The sequence below is a fragment of the Cricetulus griseus genome, chromosome 6 (genome assembly GCF_003668045.3).
Source record: "Cricetulus griseus strain 17A/GY chromosome 6, alternate assembly CriGri-PICRH-1.0, whole genome shotgun sequence".
NCBI classification, from domain to species: Eukaryota; Metazoa; Chordata; class Mammalia; order Rodentia; family Cricetidae; genus Cricetulus; species Cricetulus griseus.
This window is the reverse complement of record NC_048599.1, coordinates 52,693,138-52,713,949: the sequence shown is the minus strand read 5'-3', so window position 1 is coordinate 52,713,949 and position 20,812 is coordinate 52,693,138. Positions and strand designations below refer to the sequence as shown.

General features: G+C 37.5%; 1 protein-coding gene across 5 annotated transcripts in view; it reads right to left on the bottom strand.

The window, feature by feature from the left end:
- Window positions 1–557: 557 nt before the first annotated feature.
- Window positions 558–20,812, bottom strand: part of Cops2 (COP9 signalosome subunit 2) — a 32,728-nt gene continuing 12,473 nt past the window's right edge. For 2 of the 5 annotated variants that reach the window (XM_027421941.2, XM_027421943.2), the window contains 10 exons: window positions 16,211–16,336; window positions 13,081–13,191; window positions 12,885–12,962; window positions 10,551–10,725; window positions 9,871–10,049; window positions 9,712–9,764; window positions 7,090–7,187; window positions 5,752–5,834; window positions 4,609–4,667; window positions 558–2,557 (listed from right to left, as the gene is read on the bottom strand). In XM_027421941.2, the coding sequence (XP_027277742.1) occupies window positions 2,413–2,557; window positions 4,609–4,667; window positions 5,752–5,834; window positions 7,090–7,187; window positions 9,712–9,764; window positions 9,871–10,049; window positions 10,551–10,725; window positions 12,885–12,962; window positions 13,081–13,191; window positions 16,211–16,336 (1,107 nt within the window). In that variant the 3' untranslated portion in view covers window positions 558–2,412. Of the gene's footprint in view, window positions 2,558–4,608; window positions 4,668–5,751; window positions 5,835–7,089; window positions 7,188–9,711; window positions 9,765–9,870; window positions 10,050–10,550; window positions 10,726–12,884; window positions 12,963–13,080; window positions 13,192–16,210; window positions 16,337–16,467; window positions 16,601–20,812 lie in introns of those variants that run through there. The other 3 variants (XM_035446457.1, XM_035446458.1, XM_027421942.2) reach the window with 3 other exon arrangements.

The window sequence follows — 20,812 nt, the reverse complement described above, 5'->3', positions numbered from 1 at the left end:
TTTGTGCTAATTTAAGAGCAAGAGAAAAAAGAGAAATCAGCTCTTGTAGTGGAAACCTCAGACCACTGTAGATACTCTAGGCTGCTATAGACATCTCAGATTGCTATAGATAACCCAGACTGCTACAGATACCTTGTGTAGATGCCTCTGACTGGTGTGGAGTATTCAACCACATTTAGGAATTAAACAGAAATGAGATCAAAGTAAAACAGTGAGATTCCAACTCTATGAAATATGATGCATGGAAAACTATTTCAGAAAAGAAAATATTGATTTGAGTTAGACTACTACCCATGTTGTGGGTATAATACAGGAAGTAGAGTCCCAGACACAGATGCACCTGCATGGAGGTATGTTTATAATACAGCTCTGGGTGTCATTACACAGTTAGCCCAGCTTCCCACAGGATAACAAGCATACTGACTTCTAGAAACTAAGGCACACTGTTGTGAGCAGCGAAGACTATAGAAAATGGGGCAGTTCAGGAGCTGGACAGCATATATCACTGAGATCCTTAGAGTTCTGGTTGTCACATGCACACACCTGATACAGGCACGGAAACTTGTCATTTTTATTTGGGTAACAAAGGGTCTCCAAATTGTACTGGAAAAATAAATCCTAATTAGTATCACTTCTGTAAAAATGTGAGCATTCTTTTCACAAATGATTATGTGGAAGAGAAGAAAATACACATACTTTCAGAATATCTTAAACTCTTTATTCCCTACCATTGACATTTTGTCTTTTGTCTTCTGTCACGGTTTTCTACAATTTCCAACTTATATCTGTATTTAATACTGCTTTATTCTGCTAGACATTAACTGACTGCTTTCCTAAATCTAAGGATTATATAGTTTTAGTATAAATATATATCACATATTTTCGTAAAATTTTGACAAAACCAAATAAGCATGCCTTGTTTTAAGTCCATGCTCTTTCTACTGTTTATAAAATCTGATTTAATGATCAAAATTCTTGGTTGCCACTCCAGTCACACAGCCTTCCTTCTGCACTGCCACTCACTGTTTACATAATGAGCAAGAGAAAAACCAAGGACATTATGTTAATCTTAGTTCCTTCTTTTGACACTATATGATAATGTGAACTTAAAAAAAATAAGGAATACATCCCAAACTGAATACATTCAAATGAGCTGAATTCTGTCACCATGGAAGGCCACAGTTCACTCTTAACTACACTGCCACTGCACAAAATACTTGAAAATTATTTTGGGATTGCTTTCAAAGCCAGCTGCATACTTTCTGTATTATCTAAATTTAGTTATTTTTTTGAAAGTGGTATTTTTGAAGACAGACAAGTTTGTTAATACTCTTTTCAAACAAGGTACAAACACAAAGTTAGTAGCGCATTACTTAAATTAACTTTGACTGCAATTCAGAAAGAGCAAATCCAAGAGGCTTTGGGCAATAGTTGGTGGCTGACATTAGAAAATAACCTTCTAGCATGGTCACTATGCAGGTAACATTCACTTCGCTGTCTATGTTCTGGCATATTTGTTTAAAGTGACATTCTTGAGAGTTAATACATACTCTTTTTAAAAGAAATACCATTCTTAAAAAAAAAAAAAATCTTAATTCTTTAAAGTATCACTGTCAAAATAAGTGCTATGCAAGGGCTCTGTTAGAAAGTAATTCTTACTTTATCAATAAACACTTTTTAAAAACCTGGAAGCACATAACTAACTTGCTTTCAGGCTTTTAAATCTTAATTGAAGATAAAATAATCTGAAAGTTCTAAGGTACTAAAAACAAAAGAGCAACCCCAAATGTAATAAAAACACATCAAGAACCAAACTACAATTTCTGAGCTGCACTGTTTATTATGCTGCTTGAGCCCTAGGTGACAGTGTGCCACTGCGAGTATGGGTCATCTAACCTTTACTAGCTGCAAGTACAGAAATAGACGGACACATTTTTGGAGAATTGACATTTTGCAAAATGCAGCAAACGTTTTCATTTACACACGAGAAAAGGAAGTGTTCAAAAGGGTATGAATTTCAAGTTATTGCAGGTTATTTGTGAGAGAATTTCTGCAGGAACAACATGTTTAAATTTAACCAACGGTAGTGTGTCAGTGTGTTTAAAATCATGACAAAATTCTTCATTCTGGTCATGTTGCCCATGATAGATTATTACGGTGTTGTATGTTTAGGGCAAGATGTCAACACAGCATAAATCCCATGGTGTTTTGGTTTTCTTCTGGAGATTAAAGCTGTTTTTCTTGGGATAAATGCAGCAGCAAAACACAAACCAGTTGATCAAAAAAAGCACTTCTGCCATAACTCCAATCACTCTCATGACACACCAACCCACAGGAGTTTTGCCTTTCCAGTCCTTAAGGATCACATCTCTGCACTGATGCCTTAAGCACGCCTGCAAAGCTTGTTCTCCATTAAGCCAGTTTACTGACCACAGCTTGGTTCAGAGAATTTAGTTGGTTGGTCCATTTATCTAGTGCAGTGTATCGGGCACCACCCCTCTTCTGATGATCCAGTTCAAGGAGTTGGTTGACTTGATCAATTCGGCCATGAATAGTGCTGGAACCAAATAAGAAAACAAGGTTTCTAGCCATCTCCGCTAAGCACATTTCACAGAACACCACACCACCAACCAATACACACAACATGCCACCCATTTGCCTACTTGTAATGAGTGACTCCAGTATTAGTTTTAAACTATATTGCCTTATTCAATTCTTAAAAAGACACCAGATGTCAGCTTTATCATTTTTCACCAGACTGTTATTTACATCATGAAAAGTTCTGACACTGGCCATGCTTTCAAAGCACACTGCTTTTAATACCATTAAAACTGTTGTGTAACACACAGTGCTTACACCCTCTAGGCTGGACACAGTGGCACTCATCTTTAAACCCAACACTTGGGAGGCAGAGGCAGACAGCCTGGTCTACAATAGTAAATTCCAGGCCAGCCAGAGCTACACAGTGAGACCCCAAATAAATAAATAAACAAATAAATAAATAACAGAAAGAAAAACTATCCAGAAAAATAAATAAATAAAAAAAATGTGTCTGGGCGGTGGTGGTGCACCCCTTTAATTCCAGTGCTCAGGAGGCAGACCTCAATGAATTCCAGGCCAGCCTGGTCTACAGAGCAAGTTCCAGGCCACCCAGGACTGTTAGACAAATAAACTCTGTCTTGGGGGAAAACAAAAAGTGATGTATATGCCACATCATTCGTGTGAAGGTAAGAGTACAACTTTTGGGAGCTGCTTCTTTCTTTCACCATGGGGTCTTAGGATCTATCTCAGGGTGTTAGAGTTACGCTCTGAGTGCTTTATCTTGCTGAGCCATGTCACTGGCCCAGTAAATAATTTCTTAGCAGTATGTAAGTCATATATCAAATGAGAAATCTGTCTGAAAAATGACTTAGAACCTTTCCAAGGATCATGTGTTTACTATGGTCATTCATTTACAAATGAAAAAAATCACACATATATCCTCTATTAGAAAAATCATAGCCACAAGTGTTTTTTGTTTGTTTGTCGTTTTTTTAAAATGATAAATCAACAATTGAGTTGCTATCCTTGCCATCATGGTCCAAAATCTGCAGTTACTGGGCCGTTTGAAAGAGAGTGGTCCCCAAAAGCTCATACATTGAATATTTGGTCCCCAGTTGGTGGAACTGTTTGGGAAGGATTAGAGAGTGTGTCACAGGGTAGGCTTTAGGTTTCAAAAGACTAGAGACATTTCCAGAGTCTCTTTCTGCTTCCTACTTGCCAATAAAAGTGTGATTTCTCAGCTTTGCCTTTGCTCTACCATCATGGCCTCTTTATTCTCCGAAACCATAGTCCAATTAAAATGCTTTCCTTTCTAAGTTAGTCTTACTCTTGGTGTTTTATCATGCAAACAGAAAAGTAACTAAGAGAGCTCCCAACATATTACAATTTTAAAAATTTGCCAAGGGGCCTGGAAAGTGGGGTCAGTGGTTAAAAGTACTTGGTGCTCTTCCAGAGGACCTGAGTTTAATTCCTAACACAGATGCTCAGTGGCTTGAGTTTTCTGGACTGGCAGGTCCCACAGCCCTTGAGCCCCATATGAACATACAGACGCTATATTAATTATGAAACTTTTGGCCAATGACTAGGGTTTTTTATTGGCCAGCTCTATCTTAATTATTAATTATTAACCGGAGGAAGAGCATGGTGTTACTCCTCCGGCAGCATGGTGACTCTGTCTGGCCACACTTCCCAGAATTCTCATCTCCTAGACCCATCTATCTTAGTACCCTATTGACCACCAGCCTCAGTGTTTTATTCATCAACCAATACGAGAACATATACGAAGTAGTGATGGGGAAGTACTTCTGTTTATGTTTATCTTATTGATTGTTGATCAGCAGCGCAATGTGATCCACCAGCAAGGAGGGACGCCAATAAGGCGTCCAATAAGATAAGTTTTATAAAATATATAGATTTATGATAAAACAGTAGGACTTCCCCCATCACAACCATCTGAAATTCTAGCTCTAGAGGCTCTAATGCCCTCTTATAGTCTCCAAAGGCACCTGTACTCATACGCACATACCAGACATACACTATAAAAATAAAAAGCAGCAAAGTACTTACTTATCCAGTATGCACTGCACCAGCAAGCTTTCCACATCAGCTACATCTATGTTTAGCTCCTAAGACAAAAGATCTCATTATATAATGTAATTAGACTAGTTAACACTTAAAAAGACTTCATGATGCTATAGAATCATTTGGCTTTAATGTATACCACTGAAAGGAAACACTAATTTTTTTCCTTCTTTACCATGATGAAGATTTAATCCAGCCCCCCCCATCCCCCAGGGCAAGTGCCCTCTTACTGAATTGCAATAAGAAAAGAATTTTTTTTGGGGGGGGGATGATCCTGGGCACTGAACCCCTGTCTTGTGTATGAACTATACCTCTTTTCACATTTAAGATATATTTTCAGTAAGATAGCCAGGCTGGCTTAAACTTACCATGTAGCCAAGTTGGGCCTCGAATTTATAATCCTCCTACCTTAACTTCCTAAAAAACTGGGATTAGATTTACAATTCCAGACTTGGCTTGAGGTCTTTAAAAAGTGATTATCACATCAGAATATCTTGTAGAATCCGAGCATGATAAAGGATAATTCTGCCACCTTTTTCCCCTTTGGTGCTGGAGACTAAAGTACCATGAACCTGTTCACGGCAGGCAAGTGCTCTGTACTGAGCTATGCTCTCAAGGGCTCTTCTAACTTGTGGGGCTCCCGGCTTCCTCTATGCTTGCAGTGGTTAGGACTGACCTTTATTAACACTTCACTCTTTTCTGCCTAAGAATAAGGGAATCTTAGAAATGGAGTGATTTGTAATTTCTCTCATACATTAAACTTAAAACAATTTCCACTAAATAAGATTGAAAAATTCACATTAAATTTAAAGCTTTGGCTAGGCATGGTGGCTTAAACCTGTAACTTGGCACTTGGAAGGCAGGCAAGAGGATTAGGAGTTCAAGATCACCCTCAGTTATACATTGTTACATGAGTACACACACACACACACACACACACACACACACACACAATAGTTAGATTGGGCAACATGAAACCCATGTTTCAAAAATCTTTCTAAAGTGAAGCCCTAAAGTTATAGTCTACTGAAAAAAATGTTACAAGTTCAAGTTAGTCACTTTTAAAAATGAAAGATAGATCTACTGTAACTGTAGACACAAATCATAAACACTAAAGTCCATAAATACCTTAGAAATAAAAGGAATATGTATTCTTGTATAAGGCTTAATTAACTTTATGAGCACTTGTGTTCTGATGTTTCTTAAAAGCTCTGAAAGACAAAGAGAAAAATAACATTGTGAGTGTCTTTATAACCCATATAAGTACAAGCCATGTTAGTTGACTATACAATCTACCTTCTCAAACCATTGTGCTTTGTGAAGACACAGGTGTTTATGTTTTTAAAACCCAGGTGTGGCAAAAGCAGTCTGATTAGAGGCTCTCTCTCCCAGTTTCTGGTTCTCTGATTATGTTCATGTTGCAACTGTTCTCAACATCCACTGTTCAACATTTTCCTTAACATTTAACACATTGAGCAGTTCTGGCTCACACAAGCTGAATTATTTGTCCTAGAGCTCCCACAATCTAGTGCATTACAATTTAAACTTCCATTAATTCCCATACATAATCTTCACTTTGTAGCCATAGTTGTCCTGGAACTCACAGAGATGCCTCTTCCTTCTTAGTGCTGGATTAAAGGGGCATGTCTCTATGTCTGGTTCACATACAGTTCCTCACACACAACTATCTTTTCAAAATAATTTTGTGACTAGACTGGAGTTCACAGATAATGCTTTTATATTTTTCTGTACTTAGAAAGTACAGTACCACTCCAGGCTCAAAAAAGAAATAAAAATCTATTGAATGAAAAAAAAATGCAAAGTAGAGAATAATTGCATTACTTCTGCTGACGTCTTCTTCAAAATTTTCTGATGCATTTGACATTTAAATATTTTGTAGATTGATCCCGGCAGTCACTTAAGCACCTTTAATAGTTATTAAGTTTGTTTTCGAGAAAGAGTTTCTCTGTATAGCCTGGCTGGCCTTGAACTCAAGAGATCCACCTGCTTCTGCCTCCTGAGTTCTAGGATTAAAAGCATGGGCCACCACAGCCTGGCCCTCAACAGATGGGAGCACTAGAGCTGTCAGAGGCCCTGCCCAACACAGAATGCCAAGGATACCGTATGCTCTGGAGGAAACTCATCTATCTCATCGTCATTTATGGGTAGCAGTGTATTTTCACAGCTTTTTGACAAACCTTAAAAATTAGGTATGGATCTAAGCTTCGATAATTAAACAACAGCAATATTTACATTAGAATAAAAAGGTACACCAAGTGCCATGCACAGACCTGGTATTCATATGAAGTTTGCTAATGATTTAGACAACAGTTTCATATACCATGGAAGCACTTAGAAATGCTTCTGTCCTCTGCTATGGCAATTTAATTCCGTGTAACTCCATTAAGAAGCATATACTTGACAACGTCAAACAATGGAACAGAATTAAGGCTGCCATCAACATACCTTCAATGTGTTCTCTTATGAATGGATCATCCATGATGTTGCTGTGATTTGTTTTCAGAATCTTTTCAAATTCAGTGATGTCATTATTCTGATAGGCACTAAGAAAAAGAAGTATAAATGTTGCCACATATAAAGTAATATATCATATCATAATCCAGAGTCTACTTCCCAATCTTTATATGCAAGAACGCAAGTTTTATTGTTTCTGTCACAGAAGTCAAAATTAAATACACACATACACAGCTCCCCCAAAAAACCATCTCCAACACTAAATAAACAAATCCCCCCCAAAAGTTTAAAGCCTTTTTGTTTTCTAAAGGAAAGAGTAAATGAATCTTTTTGTTTGGGGAGGGGATGTTATACAGATACATCAGTAATTTAAGATAATCTCAAATCTTTGTTTTATTTAAAGTTGACAATAAAATGTGTATTTTGTTTTCAATTAAATTGTGAATTTCTGATCCTAACTGTTCTTAATGAAAAAAACCATGTTTCATGCACATTATCCAACAAAGGAACCTGCTTTAGCTTTCAAATAAGACAGCATATCCTTTCTGAAGCAGATACAGAAAATAGAGCTTCCTAATTTTCATCTTCTAGAAAGCTACCAGCAACTGCAAAAACTTTTCAAAAGGCCTGATTCTCAAATTTTTCTAGCCTTAAAAATCCACCATCCTATCTAGCAGAAACACAGTGACAGGAATGCCAAATGCGCACATACAGAGGACACAGTGATGGAACCCCCAGTTGCAGAAGGCCAAAGGCTGATTTATGTCTATAATTCACCTTAGGGAATGTGGCACCTACTCTGAAACAACTGTGTAAGACACTATGGGGTTGCTAAAGGTGCTGAGAAGGAAGAAGCCAACCTTCTGGATATGGCACCACTGTGTGCTTTATATGTAAGACATATCATCAACCATTCTGCACGCCCTCTGCTGTGCTTCCATCTGTTGGGTCGCAATGTAACTTCATGTTAGGGGCAGGTGATTCAAGTGCTTCAACAGCAAATATTTTCCTCTAGTCTGCTGGCAACTGACTAGGAAGATAAAATTAGGAAGTATTACTTTTTTACCTGTCAATACACTGTAATGCACAACAGGAGGTATTTTCAAGTAGTGAAAACAATGCATGTATATTTTATCTTACATACACCTATATTTTAACTAGAAGAGATTTTCCCATTAAGTAGATTTTATTTTTATTTACTTGCTTGGGTAAAAGTGCATCATTACAATAACTTTTTGAGTTCCACTACAGATGATTTACTGGGGTAATGAGACATAATAAATACAGCATAATTATTACTCTGTAAAGGTGTGCTAAAGCAATTCTTTAATGTATTTTATTATACTTAACTGATTTATATAACATTAATTTCTAATTAAAACTTTTACTATTTAGGAAGCCAATGCTGAACAAAATATTTTAAAAGTATTCTTGCCAGTTGGTGGTGGCACACACATTTAATCCCAGTTACTCAGGAGGCAGAGACAGGTGGATCTCAATGAGTTCAAGGCCTACAGAGCGGAGTTCCAGGACAGCCAGGACTACACAAAGAAATCCTACCTGGAAAAACAAACAAAAAAAGTAATCTTAATATTAAACATATTTTAAATGTTAATTTGTAGTCAAATCAGCTCAAGATAATGTAATTATATAATTAATTTATATAATATATATAAATTAAACTACTTGAAAAAAAAGATTGGAGAAGGGCTCTGTCACAATTAAAGCAAATTTCATTCAACATTTAAATAAATTTAAAATGCAAGCAATGGAAGAATATGTTGATTAATGTAGCAATGTAAGGTATTTATAGCAAAATTTCTCCCAAACACTTGATTTTTTTTTTTTTAAACCTATGACTACAATTAAGGTTTCTTTTTCTATTTCTGAGGCAAGGTCTCACTATGTAACCCCAGCTGGCTTGGAACTCACTCTGCAGTGAGCCTGACCTCAAAATCACAGAGATTCTCCCAAATGCTGGGATTAAAGGTATGTAGTAGCACTATGCCTTGCCCTAAACAATTTTTGTTTTTTAATGTCATTTTACCTTGTCATTAAAAAAGTATGCTTTTTATGCTTCTTATTACTGAAAATGTTTGGTTTATCTTGGATCAATTCACAATTTATTTTAGACTTAAGGTAGGCAGCAGTATTAATATTGAGAAACAAAGTTTTAAGACATTTACTATTAGTTAAAATTGTCAAATATGTCATATACACAAACACATGGTTAAAAAGAGAACAAACAGAAAACATAAGTGAATAAAACAAAACAGAAAACCAAGCTGGGCTTGGTGGTATAGGCTTGAAAGAGGCCAAAGCAATAGGATTACAAGTTCAAGGCCAACCTTGGCAACTGGGTTCACTCTCCTATACTAGAAACAAGGAAAAACAAACATAAAACAAAACAACAAAGCAAATGAGACTTTATACATAGTTTGTGACTAACAGAAACAGCACAATGGCTTCAAAAGATAAAAGGACACGAACGTTTGTGCCTTTTACACAAATGTACCAAAAACCAGAAGCTGTCCATCAACTATTCTTTGCTGTTGTCTGTCCTTCCCCATTTGAGCTGCTTTAAACAAGTCTGCAGGGAAACAGAAATCTTACCTTACTAAATTTGTCATTGCTAGAATTTCTGGATCATTTTTATACGGCTTGGCCTAACAAAGAGAAACAAAACTAAAATTATGTACACGTACTGAAAGAGTACCTCTTAGTTCCCAAAAGGTAATCAACTAATAAGAGAAATGAGAAAAGTAGACATACCTCTTGTGAGTCAAAAGGATTTATTCCTGATTTCATTAGCATATTGGCTAAGACCAAATATTTTAAACAAGTGGTTCGTCTTGGGCTTCCTGATTCATCATAATTCTTGAAAGCTTCAAAAAAATCAGTATGTGCCTTTTCAAATTCGCCTTCTCTCAAGTGCATTTTACCACCACATTCTGCAAAGAATAAAACATGAGAAAAAGGAACATTTTCAGCTCAGCAATAAGATTAACTGGAGGCAACTGCATTGGTAGCCCCCATGCATTCCTGGTTTAATAGTATGTCCTGAATGGCAGCAGCCACAGTAACCCTAGAGTTTAACTGTATATTCTGCATGGCTGCAGTCAGGGTATGCCCAAGGTTTATACCTTCATCCTAGAAATCAAGTTCACTGAATACCAGCTGTTACTGCAAATCTTTACCACTTCTACTGACTAGGAAGTAATCTTTGGTGTCAGTACAAATCAGGAGTGTTACACCAATAACTTTTCTAAATAGTACCTTTACTACTGTGACCCTCTCAGGACAAGGACCTGTGCTAATTTCCAACAGATCACTTTATGATTTTCATACTTTAAATTTACTGTCAGTAAAACAGAAACAACCTAAGAACCACACAGTCCCATGCACTGACTCCTGGTATCTTCCTTCCTACTCTTTGCAACCTCCAAACTTGCCTCTGATGACACCCATGATCAGTGGGTGAGGGATGGCAGACTTGATGTGAAGTGATTGCTCATAGAGTGCTTTAAGCTTTTTGTTGTTCTTCTGTGCTGTGTACATTTGAATCTCCAAAGCATAGATTTCTAATAACTGGGTACCTTTTTTCAGGTCATCTTCTCCATCATCAGTCTAGGAAAACAAGTATTTTAGACAAGACAGAACGCAAGGACAACTGAGTAATTTTTATTAGCATTAAACTGGGAACCTTATATCCTCTCTGTGTAGAATGTATTACACATTTTACTGTGTCATGGCTAATTGTATAGCTACCAAAGGAACCTCCACATTCTTTTCCTATATTGTTACTGGATAGGGAAAAAGCTTTCGAAGTTTTTATATGTATAAAATATTCACTCAAAGAAAAAGGCATTCATTCATTCACTTACTTGAGAAAAACTGTGTGTGTTGCCATATGTGTATGGTTGTGCATTCCTGTGTGTAGGTCAGAAGAACACCAGGTGTCATATCATTTTCTGCCTTCAGTTAGGCTGGTGGCCAGAAAGTCCTAGCAGTCATACTCTGCCCCTGTTCCCAGTATTGGGGTTATAGGCATGCATGGCCATACTGACCTTTATCAGTGGGTGCTGTGGATCTAAATTTGTGTCTCCCTGCCAACTTAACAAAAGCATTCTTATTTACTGAGCCACTCCCCAGACCCATGCATTAAAATTTGATGTTGGAAGGCCCTTGCTGTCAAGCTGTCCTTCCTTCACATGGTCGAGAAGAGAAGCAATTCCCACAAGTTGCTCTCTGATCTCAATGTGTACTATGTGACATGTACATTTAAATGTAATTAAAACAATCAATGTAGTTTTATATTTTTAGCTAGGAGATATACTAATTGTCTCCCTTAAATCCTCACAATTGCTTTAAATATATATAGTCAATCAAGATGCATTTTCTGAGTGCATCTAGGGAAATAAAAATATGCCAAACTTTCTCATTTCAATCTTTCTTTAGTATGCCAAGGATCTCACATGGTGACCCTAAAAGATGCTTTCCAAATGTGAGCTTGAGGTAGTATATGGCCTATAGTAATATAGCTATAAATATTACTAAACAAAAAACACTAAACCAAATTTATTGTTCGAGTCACTGAACTTAAAATGTAGTTTAGTTATTCACAAATAAATTATAACCAGATTACCATGCATCTGTCTTAACATAATTTCTCTTATATTAGACACATTAGAATATACAACTGCTATATTGGATTGTAGACATATACACCATCACTCCAAATTATATCTGAGAGTAATGCTACAAATGACTTTCATGAGAATATAAAATATTTTTTAAATACTTATAAAAAATTCCTCCCCTATATTCTTAGAGCAAATAAGAAAATACCAAAGTTTACTACATATTATTACACAGTACAAATGTACTACAGAGTAGAAGAGACTTATTTGCTCACTGATAACTATACCTTATTCCATAAAGGGTAAGAATTGAAATAAGCATGTGGATCAGTGGTTCTCAACCTGTGGGTCACAACAACATGGGTGGTGATGGGGGATGTCCTTCTGCATGCTGTTTCTCTTATTGGTTGATGAATAAATGCTGATTGGCCAGTAGCTAGGCAGGAAGTATAGGTGGGGCTACCAGACTAGGAGAATTCTGGGAAGAGGAAAGGCAGGGAGCAGTTACCAGAGAGACGCCATGTAGCTACCAGGAAGATAGGAGACCCAGGCATTCTCCAGTAATATAAGGCCATGTGGAAATATATAGATTAATAGTTATGTGTTAATAATTAAGAGAGAGCTAGACAATAAGAAGCCTGAGCCATCAGCCAAACAGTTTGGATTCAATATAAGCCTCTGTGTATTTATTTGGAACTAAAGGGCTACAGGACCTGGAGGCACAGAAACCTCTGTCCACAGGGTGGAATTGAATGACTGGGGTCACCTATTAATATTCTACCTATCATATTTACATCACAATTTGTAAGAGCAGCAAAATTACAGTTATGAAGTAGCAATGAAAATAATTTTATGGTTGGTTCACCACAACATGAGGAACTGTATTGAAGGGTCACAGCATTTGGAAGGTTGAGAATCAATGATTCAGACAAGAGCAGAACTCAGAAAAAATAACCTTCACCCCAAGCAAAGCCTCCTTATACAGCCCAGACTGGCCTTGAACTCATGGTCTTTTAAAAACTTATTTCTTGAAATTTAATTTTTGGGATGGCTGCTTGAACAGAAACATTCCTAAATTAACTGAATACTATTATTTCACGGTTTTATCTTAATGAAATATTGAGCAAAAAAATAAGGAAACGTTACCTGACAAGACTGATGTAACTGGCGCAAAATTTTTTGAAGCTTTCCATATTCTTCTCGCTCTAAATATAATTTTCCAAGCTGTAAAATACAATAATTAAGATCAAATGCTTTTAGCATGAGGTATTATATATGCGTAGGACACTTTATTCAAGGCACCCACCCACTATTCAAAAGGAGGAACAAACGCAAATGTTACCTTTGTGTTTGTCTTAAACCACAGTCTATCATTCTTAGCATCTTTCAAAGCTTCCAGTGTTGTTTCATAAAATTCCTGCAGTAAATCCATCTGACATAAAAAATCAGAATTCTATAATTGTAAACAGCAAATTTGTACCTGTTAATAAAGTTAATTTGAACAAACTAAAAGTGCATCTTTGAACTTTAATACATTTGAGATACACAATTTGTTTCTTACCAAATGTCATCTATAGTCCAAAACATAAGAGACCATGTTTATAACTGCTAATATGTTTTTGTTTGCTTTGTAAACCCAAGAAATATACTTTCTGGACATTACCTGGACATAAATCCTAATGCCATAATAATCAGGTTTGTCTTTCTGAACCTAATCACTCATTTTATTTCAACAGAATGATACTCTGTTTTTGTTTTTCTTTTTTTTACTAAGTATACACACATTTTATTTACTCAGCCTTTATAACTTTCTATAGAGGAAACACTAAGCAAACTGAGAGACCAGGCTGGTGGTGACGAAGTTCACCTTATCCTCTTCATTGAGGGATTACAGCTGAGAGCCACCACATCTCATGAATGTCTTAGTATAGTCTTATTTTTCTGTCAAAATGTGATTAGACAATTAACTGCATGGCAGAGCTTTAAGTCACAGGGCAACCTTGGAGTTGGATGGAGGAAAAAGTCTATTGTAATTTTAGATGGTGGTTTAATCACTACCAATTCACTAATCTGAGTGTACTTTTCCTCCCATAAAAAGCATTGTTTTAAACCACCTTAAGCTTCTCTGTTAACCCTCTTCTATTCGCAGCTTTGCTCTTGGTATCTGGATCCCTGAATCACTACATAACAGAGAGGAAAGAAAACCAGGAGAGCAGGGGAGTCTGACTGTCTCCCCAGAAAAGGCTGCCAATATATTTACTAAGGATTATTGACAGCATAAAATAAGGTAGAATGCCACCCACACAAGAGTTACTTGGCCTTTCAAAGGCAAAAAGCTTTCAGATGACAGCATACAGAAGAATACAACCTTCAAGCTTTAAAATTATTCAATTCTAGTCCTCTAACATCTGGTATACTTATAAACACAGTACCAAAAATGTTTTTATGATACTTGTTTTGTAAGTAGCGAAAAAATATTCCCCCACTTAATTTAGTGTTATTTATTTAGAAACAGTGTCTCATGCAGTCCAGCACAGTCTTAAACTCACCTTGTTCCTGAGGATGGCCTTGAACTCTTTCTTATTCCTACTGTCCCTACCTGTCAAGTCCTGGAATCACAGGCATGTGCCACCAGCCAGACTGGTCTCATTATACAGCAGAATCGTCACATGTAACTTATACTAGAACTACTGCTATTAAGTTACAAGGCTATGGGCTGGGGAGGTGTCTCAGAGGTTAAGAGCACTGGCTGCTCTTCCAGAGGCCCTGAGTTCAATTCCCAGCAACCACATGGGTCTCACAATCATCTATAATAAAATACTGTAAATCTGTAATCCAGAATACTGTATATGTAATAAATAAGTATCTTTAAAAAGTTACAAGACTATTGCCTTAATCTGCCTATTTAGATGGGAAAATACAATAAACTATCTCAAGAAAGAAAGAGACAAGTGTGTGTGTGTGTGTGTTGGGGGGGTGATGAGGCTAATTCTGAGAACACTGGTCAGGAGTACAAAAAGAGATACTAAATGATATAGAGAATATCTTGTGTTCAATACCAGAGGGTAAGAAAGTTTAAAAGAAAAAAAAAAAAGGAATGAAATATATAAAACCACCATTGCTTTTGTTAACCACCACATTCTAGAAGATCCAATCTCCCTTACCACCTCCCTTTATCAATGAAATATATAAAACCTCCATTGCTTTTGTTAAGCACCATATTCCAGAAGAACCAATCTCCCTTGGCCACCTCCCTTTATCAGCTATCACCATGTATCTTTGGTGATTTTTTTTTTGTTTTTTTTTCGAGACAGGGCTTCCCTGTGGCTTTGGAGGCTGTCCTGGAACTAGCTCTTGTAAACCAGGCTGGTCTCGAACTTACAGAGATCCCCCTGACTCTGCCTCCTGAGTGCTGGGATTAAAGGCGTGCGCCACCACGGACCAGCCTTTTTTTTTTTTTTTTTAAAGATTTTATTTATTTATTTATTATGTATACAGTCTTCTGCCCACATGCCAGCAGAGGGCACCAGATTGATCTCATTCAAGGTGGTTGTGAGCCACCATGTGGTTGCTGGGAATTGAACTCAGGACCTCTGGAAGAACAGTCAGTGCTCTTAACCGCTAAGCCATTTCTCCAGCCCAACTTCTTTTCTTTCTTTCTTTCTTTTTTTTTTTTTTTTTGAGACAGGGTTTCTCTGTATTGTTTTGGAGGCTGTCCTGGAACTCGTTCTGTAGACCAGGTTGGATTTGAATTCTCAGACATCTGCCTGCCTCTGCCTCCCGAGTGCCGGGATTAAAGGTGTGCGCTATCTTGCTTGTACAATTGATTGCAGAGCACCTATTGATACTGTCACAGGACTAATTCTTCTCAAGGAATTTAATCTAATTAAATATCACAATTTGTGACTGATGTTCAGTATTTAACACCCCCAACTGCTAAGGGAAGACTGGGGGTGCAGCTTCAATGGGAACAAAACTTGTTTAGCATGCTCAATGCACTTCAGATGCAGACACAATTTCATCAAAAACAGAACTATGATAGGCAAATGGAATCTGAACTGAATACAGGTCTGCCTGAGTTACTTACAGGTAATATCTAAAGATACTATTAAAAGAGATTAGATTAGACTTATTACCTTTAAATGTTAATTAGTAACAGAATCAAGGAAATGGAACACACTGCTTTTAAGCACACTAGTAATTATTAACTAGACCTTTTCTTTAAAAAAAAAAAAAAAAAAAGTCTTGGCAGCCATGGTGGCACATGCCTGTCTACCAGCACTTGGGAGGCAAAGCGGGAAGGTCTAGGAGCCCAGGGCCACCCTTGACCACAGCTAGTTACGATGCCAGCTGTGCTATATGAGATGGTCTCAAAAAGAAAAGCAACTATCGCAGCAGCAACACCCCAAACCCACAGAACTCTTACTTTAAATAACACAATGACAGCTGATGAGGAAAAACTCCAGTCTAACCTGTTTAGAAGTGGAGATATAATCAAGGATAGAATTAATGGACTTTTCAGAATAGTTCCTGGTTACTGCACTCCGAATATAGGTCAAGAGTTGCTTATATCTGTTCATCATTTCTGGAAAGTTTGTCTGTGAGGAAAGAAAAATATTTGATTGGAGACAGGACTAAGATCCAGTACAAACCACTGCCCACTGAACTGGACCTCCCACAATTCACGATATGCTCTTGTAAAGGAGGAAGAACACTACAGACATGTTACCTTACATACAAGACGACACAAACCAATGTCGGAATTCGGCCTACTAAACAGATGAAACTTGTATATTTTCCATGTTTCAAATATTCCTCTTCACTGCACAACACATTTGATTAGAAAACTACTAAGATATCTACTAAACAAAAGAAGCAGATTTTAATTTTCAAATGTAGTGGCCAATAACTATGCAGATATCAACTATTTCTCTTCTAAATAAAGATTCACCCTAACTTTCTAACAAGAATTACACGTTTCATTTCTCCCTTGAACTGCTGGCTTTCTATAAGGTCAAAGAACCTCTTCTAGTCTCAGGATTTATCTCACATAAGAAAATTATCCCAGGATGTGTGGAGGATCTGAGAGGAGTTGGGGGGGAGGGAAACTGTACTAAGAATAGATTGCAAAAATAAAATAAAATAAAAAATCTATTTTTAATTAAAGTAAGGAAGGAAATTATCCCATACAGGGCCCTACTCCATAGTAGACAAGGTTAGTGTTGTCTAAACATTATGTTGTATAACTGTTTATAAACTGTTTTGGGTTATTCCAGGACACAGGAAAGATCAGGAGAAACAAAAGGATACCAATGAAATGAAATGTCCAGCAGTTAGATATTTGGGGTGGGTCATGTAAGTCAAGGAGTCTAACTGTATAATCTGATCTAATCTTTACAATCTCTTATTGCTACTAACCTCTTTCATTGAGTTTCTTTCAGGGAATGGTGCATTGTCAGTATAAATACTTTCTTCTGGTTATTAGGGTAAGGAATAAGGGAACAATAGCTACAGGTATCTGTTTTTCTAACTATGGAAGTTTCATGAGGACATAACTAACAAGGTCTAGCCTATAAGCAACCTGAAGTTACAGAATGTTTTCTTTAGAAAGAGAAAAGATTGTCTCAACTTTGACATTACATTTTAGTACTAAATAGGATTTTTGAAAAAGGTACTTCTGAATTATTTCTCACCATACTTAACTTTAAGCTCATGGTTGCAATCTGAATGTGAAATGTCCCCGCAGGCTTGTGTTTGAATACCTGGCTGGTAGACTGTTTGAGAAGGTTGTGGGAGTTTCAAGAAGAGGATGCAAGTCCTTGAGTGACAGCTGTAAGGTTACATACCAGCCCCACATCTTGTTCACACACTGTTTCCTGAGTATGCATGTACTCGACTAGCCTCCTGTGCCTGCCACCGTGCCATTCCTGTCTGCTATTACATCTTCCTCGCTATGTTAGACCGTATCCTTCTGAACTGTAAGCCAAAATAAGTCCTTTCTTCCTTAAGAAGCTTTTGTCATGGAAATAATCACAGCAATGAGGAAATAACTAAGACACTCATCCCTTCCCCCAATTATTTGTGAGGGTGTGTAAAATAAAATTTGTACCATGTCATGAATGTGGAGGTTCAGAGGACAGCTTGTGTGAGTTGATTCTCTCTTTCCACCACATGGGTCCCAGGGATTGAACTCAGGCTGTCAGACTTGATGGCAAGCACCTTTCTTTATCTACTCATCCTGATAGCTCTAAGACCCTCATTTTAAAAAGTTATGTTAGACAGACATGGTAGTGAATTCTTTTAATCCCAACACTAAGAAGGCAGAGGCAGGTGGATCTTTGTGAGTTTGAGGTCAGCTTGGTCTGCATAGCAAGTTTCAGGACAGCCAGGGCTAAATAGATAGACTCTGTCTCCAACAACAACAAGAAAAATGGGCGGGGGGAGGTACAGGCAGGGAACTTAAATTAGGTTAATTGTAATTAAAGATTGAAGAGAAGAATAAGTAAATTGGTTGCACACAGAGCAAGTGAAACAGAACCTTTTAACTATACTGCCCAACAGCTACACAGGTTCTATTGTGGATCTAACTAGAAAATAAGCGCAGACACCAGGTCTCTTGTGGTCTCCTACTTACAGATGCTGTGAAGACCAGGAAGACAGTACAATGAAGCAGCTAACCCTTTCCTAACTTTCCTAGCTCTGTTCAAGGTAAAACAGAAAAACCAAGTCTTAAGGGCAGCCTGCTGTTTAAATGGACTAAAACCAAAGCCACTGTTATATGTGAAGATACCAAGTTTTAAAGGAATCATGTTTTCTTGCAAATCACAGCATCTTAAAAGTTGATATTTAGCATTTAATGTTACATTTTTTGTTAATTCAAATCTCTGCCCCTTAGTCACCTGATTCTTCTTCCACACTTAAATATTATTTTTCTATTATAAATATAGGAAACATTGGTGTAATATTATAAAAATAAACAGAAAGCACAGGGGCTTTGTGCAAAGGCATACTTTGAGACGTATAACCAGAAAGGATAAATGCAACATAGATGATTTTCCTTTGTTAGCTAGATTTGAATGGTTCTAATATTTGGGGTCAAAGACTTGAGCTCAAACATTTTACTGATAGATTTTGCAGGAGAGGCTTAAGGAGCCACTCTTATTAAGGATTGATACCACAGTCAGAATACATCTGAGAGTGGAATAAGCCAGGCCTGATGACACAGAACCAAAGCACTAACCAGAGATGATTTAACTTTAGATAGATGGGATAGAGAAGTGACTAGGAGAGGAAGGAGGCATTTGGAAATACAGAAACCAGAAAAAGAAAGTGGTAACTAGTTTTGCAGCTGCTTTCTGGACCTGCTTAGCCTCTGCTCACCTGCACTCCCACTGTACTTTCTCTCAAATGTACTACCAAAGCTGGCAAGGAGACACACATCTGTAATCCCAGCATCTTCGAGACTGAGGCAAGTTCAAGGTTGCCCTGGCCAACACAGTGAGTCCAAGGGCAACCAGGGCTAGATAAGAAAAGCTGTTTAAGCCAAAAGAGAAGAAAGAAGTTTCTCAATCCCCGGTGATGTAAAATTCATGTCTGCAGTTAGCTCTCCTCCTCATTATTATTATTATTATTATTATTATTATTATTATTATTATTATTGTGTATGTGTGCACTGCACATGTGTGTGCATTTGTATGTCTGTGTGCATGTGTAAATGATGTCTCAAGGACCTGGAACTCACCAGGTTCGCTAGACTGGCTAGCCATGAAGCCCCAGGAATCTTCCTTGTCTTTATCTCCCAGCACCAGGATTACAAGTGTGTGCTCAGCTTTTATGTAGGTTCTAGGCATTGAACTCAGGCCTCCTTATACTTGTTTTTCTTTTATTTAAGATTTTATTTATTTATTATGTAGACAGTCTTCTGACTGCATGCCAGCAGAGGGCACCAGATCTCATTCAAGGCGGTTGTGACCCACCATGTGGCTGCCGGGAATTGAACTTAGGACCTCTGGAAGAACAGTCAGTGCTCTTAATCGCTGAGCCATCCCTCCAGCCCCCGGCTCCTTATACTTGTGAAGAAAGCCTTTACTAGGAAAGTAATCTCCCACCCCCTTTCCTCCACTTCTACCCTGCCATCTTCACTTTTGTTTGTCTAGTTTAAGAAAAACTGATGATTGAAATTCTATGAAAATACAAGCATGGCATATCCTGCTTACCTATCAATCACTCAACAGAATATGTGAGTACCCACTAAATACCAACTACAGGGGAAAACAAAGCCCTGTTTCTACAGAGCTTATAGCTCACTGGTGGGGAAGGGTACAGAGAAAAATCAATGAATAAGCAAGTCACAAAGCACAGAAACAGCAGAGGAGGACATCTGATGGGCAAATGGCATCTGAGCAGAGCCATATGGCTGAGAGAAGAGCATTTGAAGCAGAGGCAACAGCAAAGAGGTCTCTGAGGGCCACTGTAAAGATTTTGGATTTTATTGAGGGGCAATGAGGACCACAGAAAATTTGAAGGAAAGGATGGCATCATCTAAGTTACATATTAAAAAGATGACTCTGCTACCTAGGAGAATAACTGTAGCAGAACAAGGATGGATACAAGACCAGCTAACAGGACACCACAACGATACAAGTGAGAGATGACCAGAGTAGCAGAGTATATGAGCATCTTCTGACCTTCTTGATTTGCTGATTGATGCTGGTGGGACGAGACATCAGAGGTGTCAGTATAATGATAAAGTACTTGGCCTCAGTCAGTGGAGAAGAGCTCTTGGTAATGAATGAAAATTTTAAACTCCAAAATAAACCTCTAAAGCAAGTTTTTCAAAACCCTACAAATAATGCACCTAAATAATACAGTAATACACAAAGGCACATCTAAGGGATATGTTCACCATACAGAAAACATTTTTTATCTTACATCAAATTAAAAAGCTAATAGTGGAGGGAGAGGACACAGGAGGGGTTGGAGGGAGGAAAGGTGTAACTATTTTAATCAGAATTTTAAAAAGAAAAGATCAGTATTGTTTTAGTCATAATATTCAGTCCACACATGGACAGACA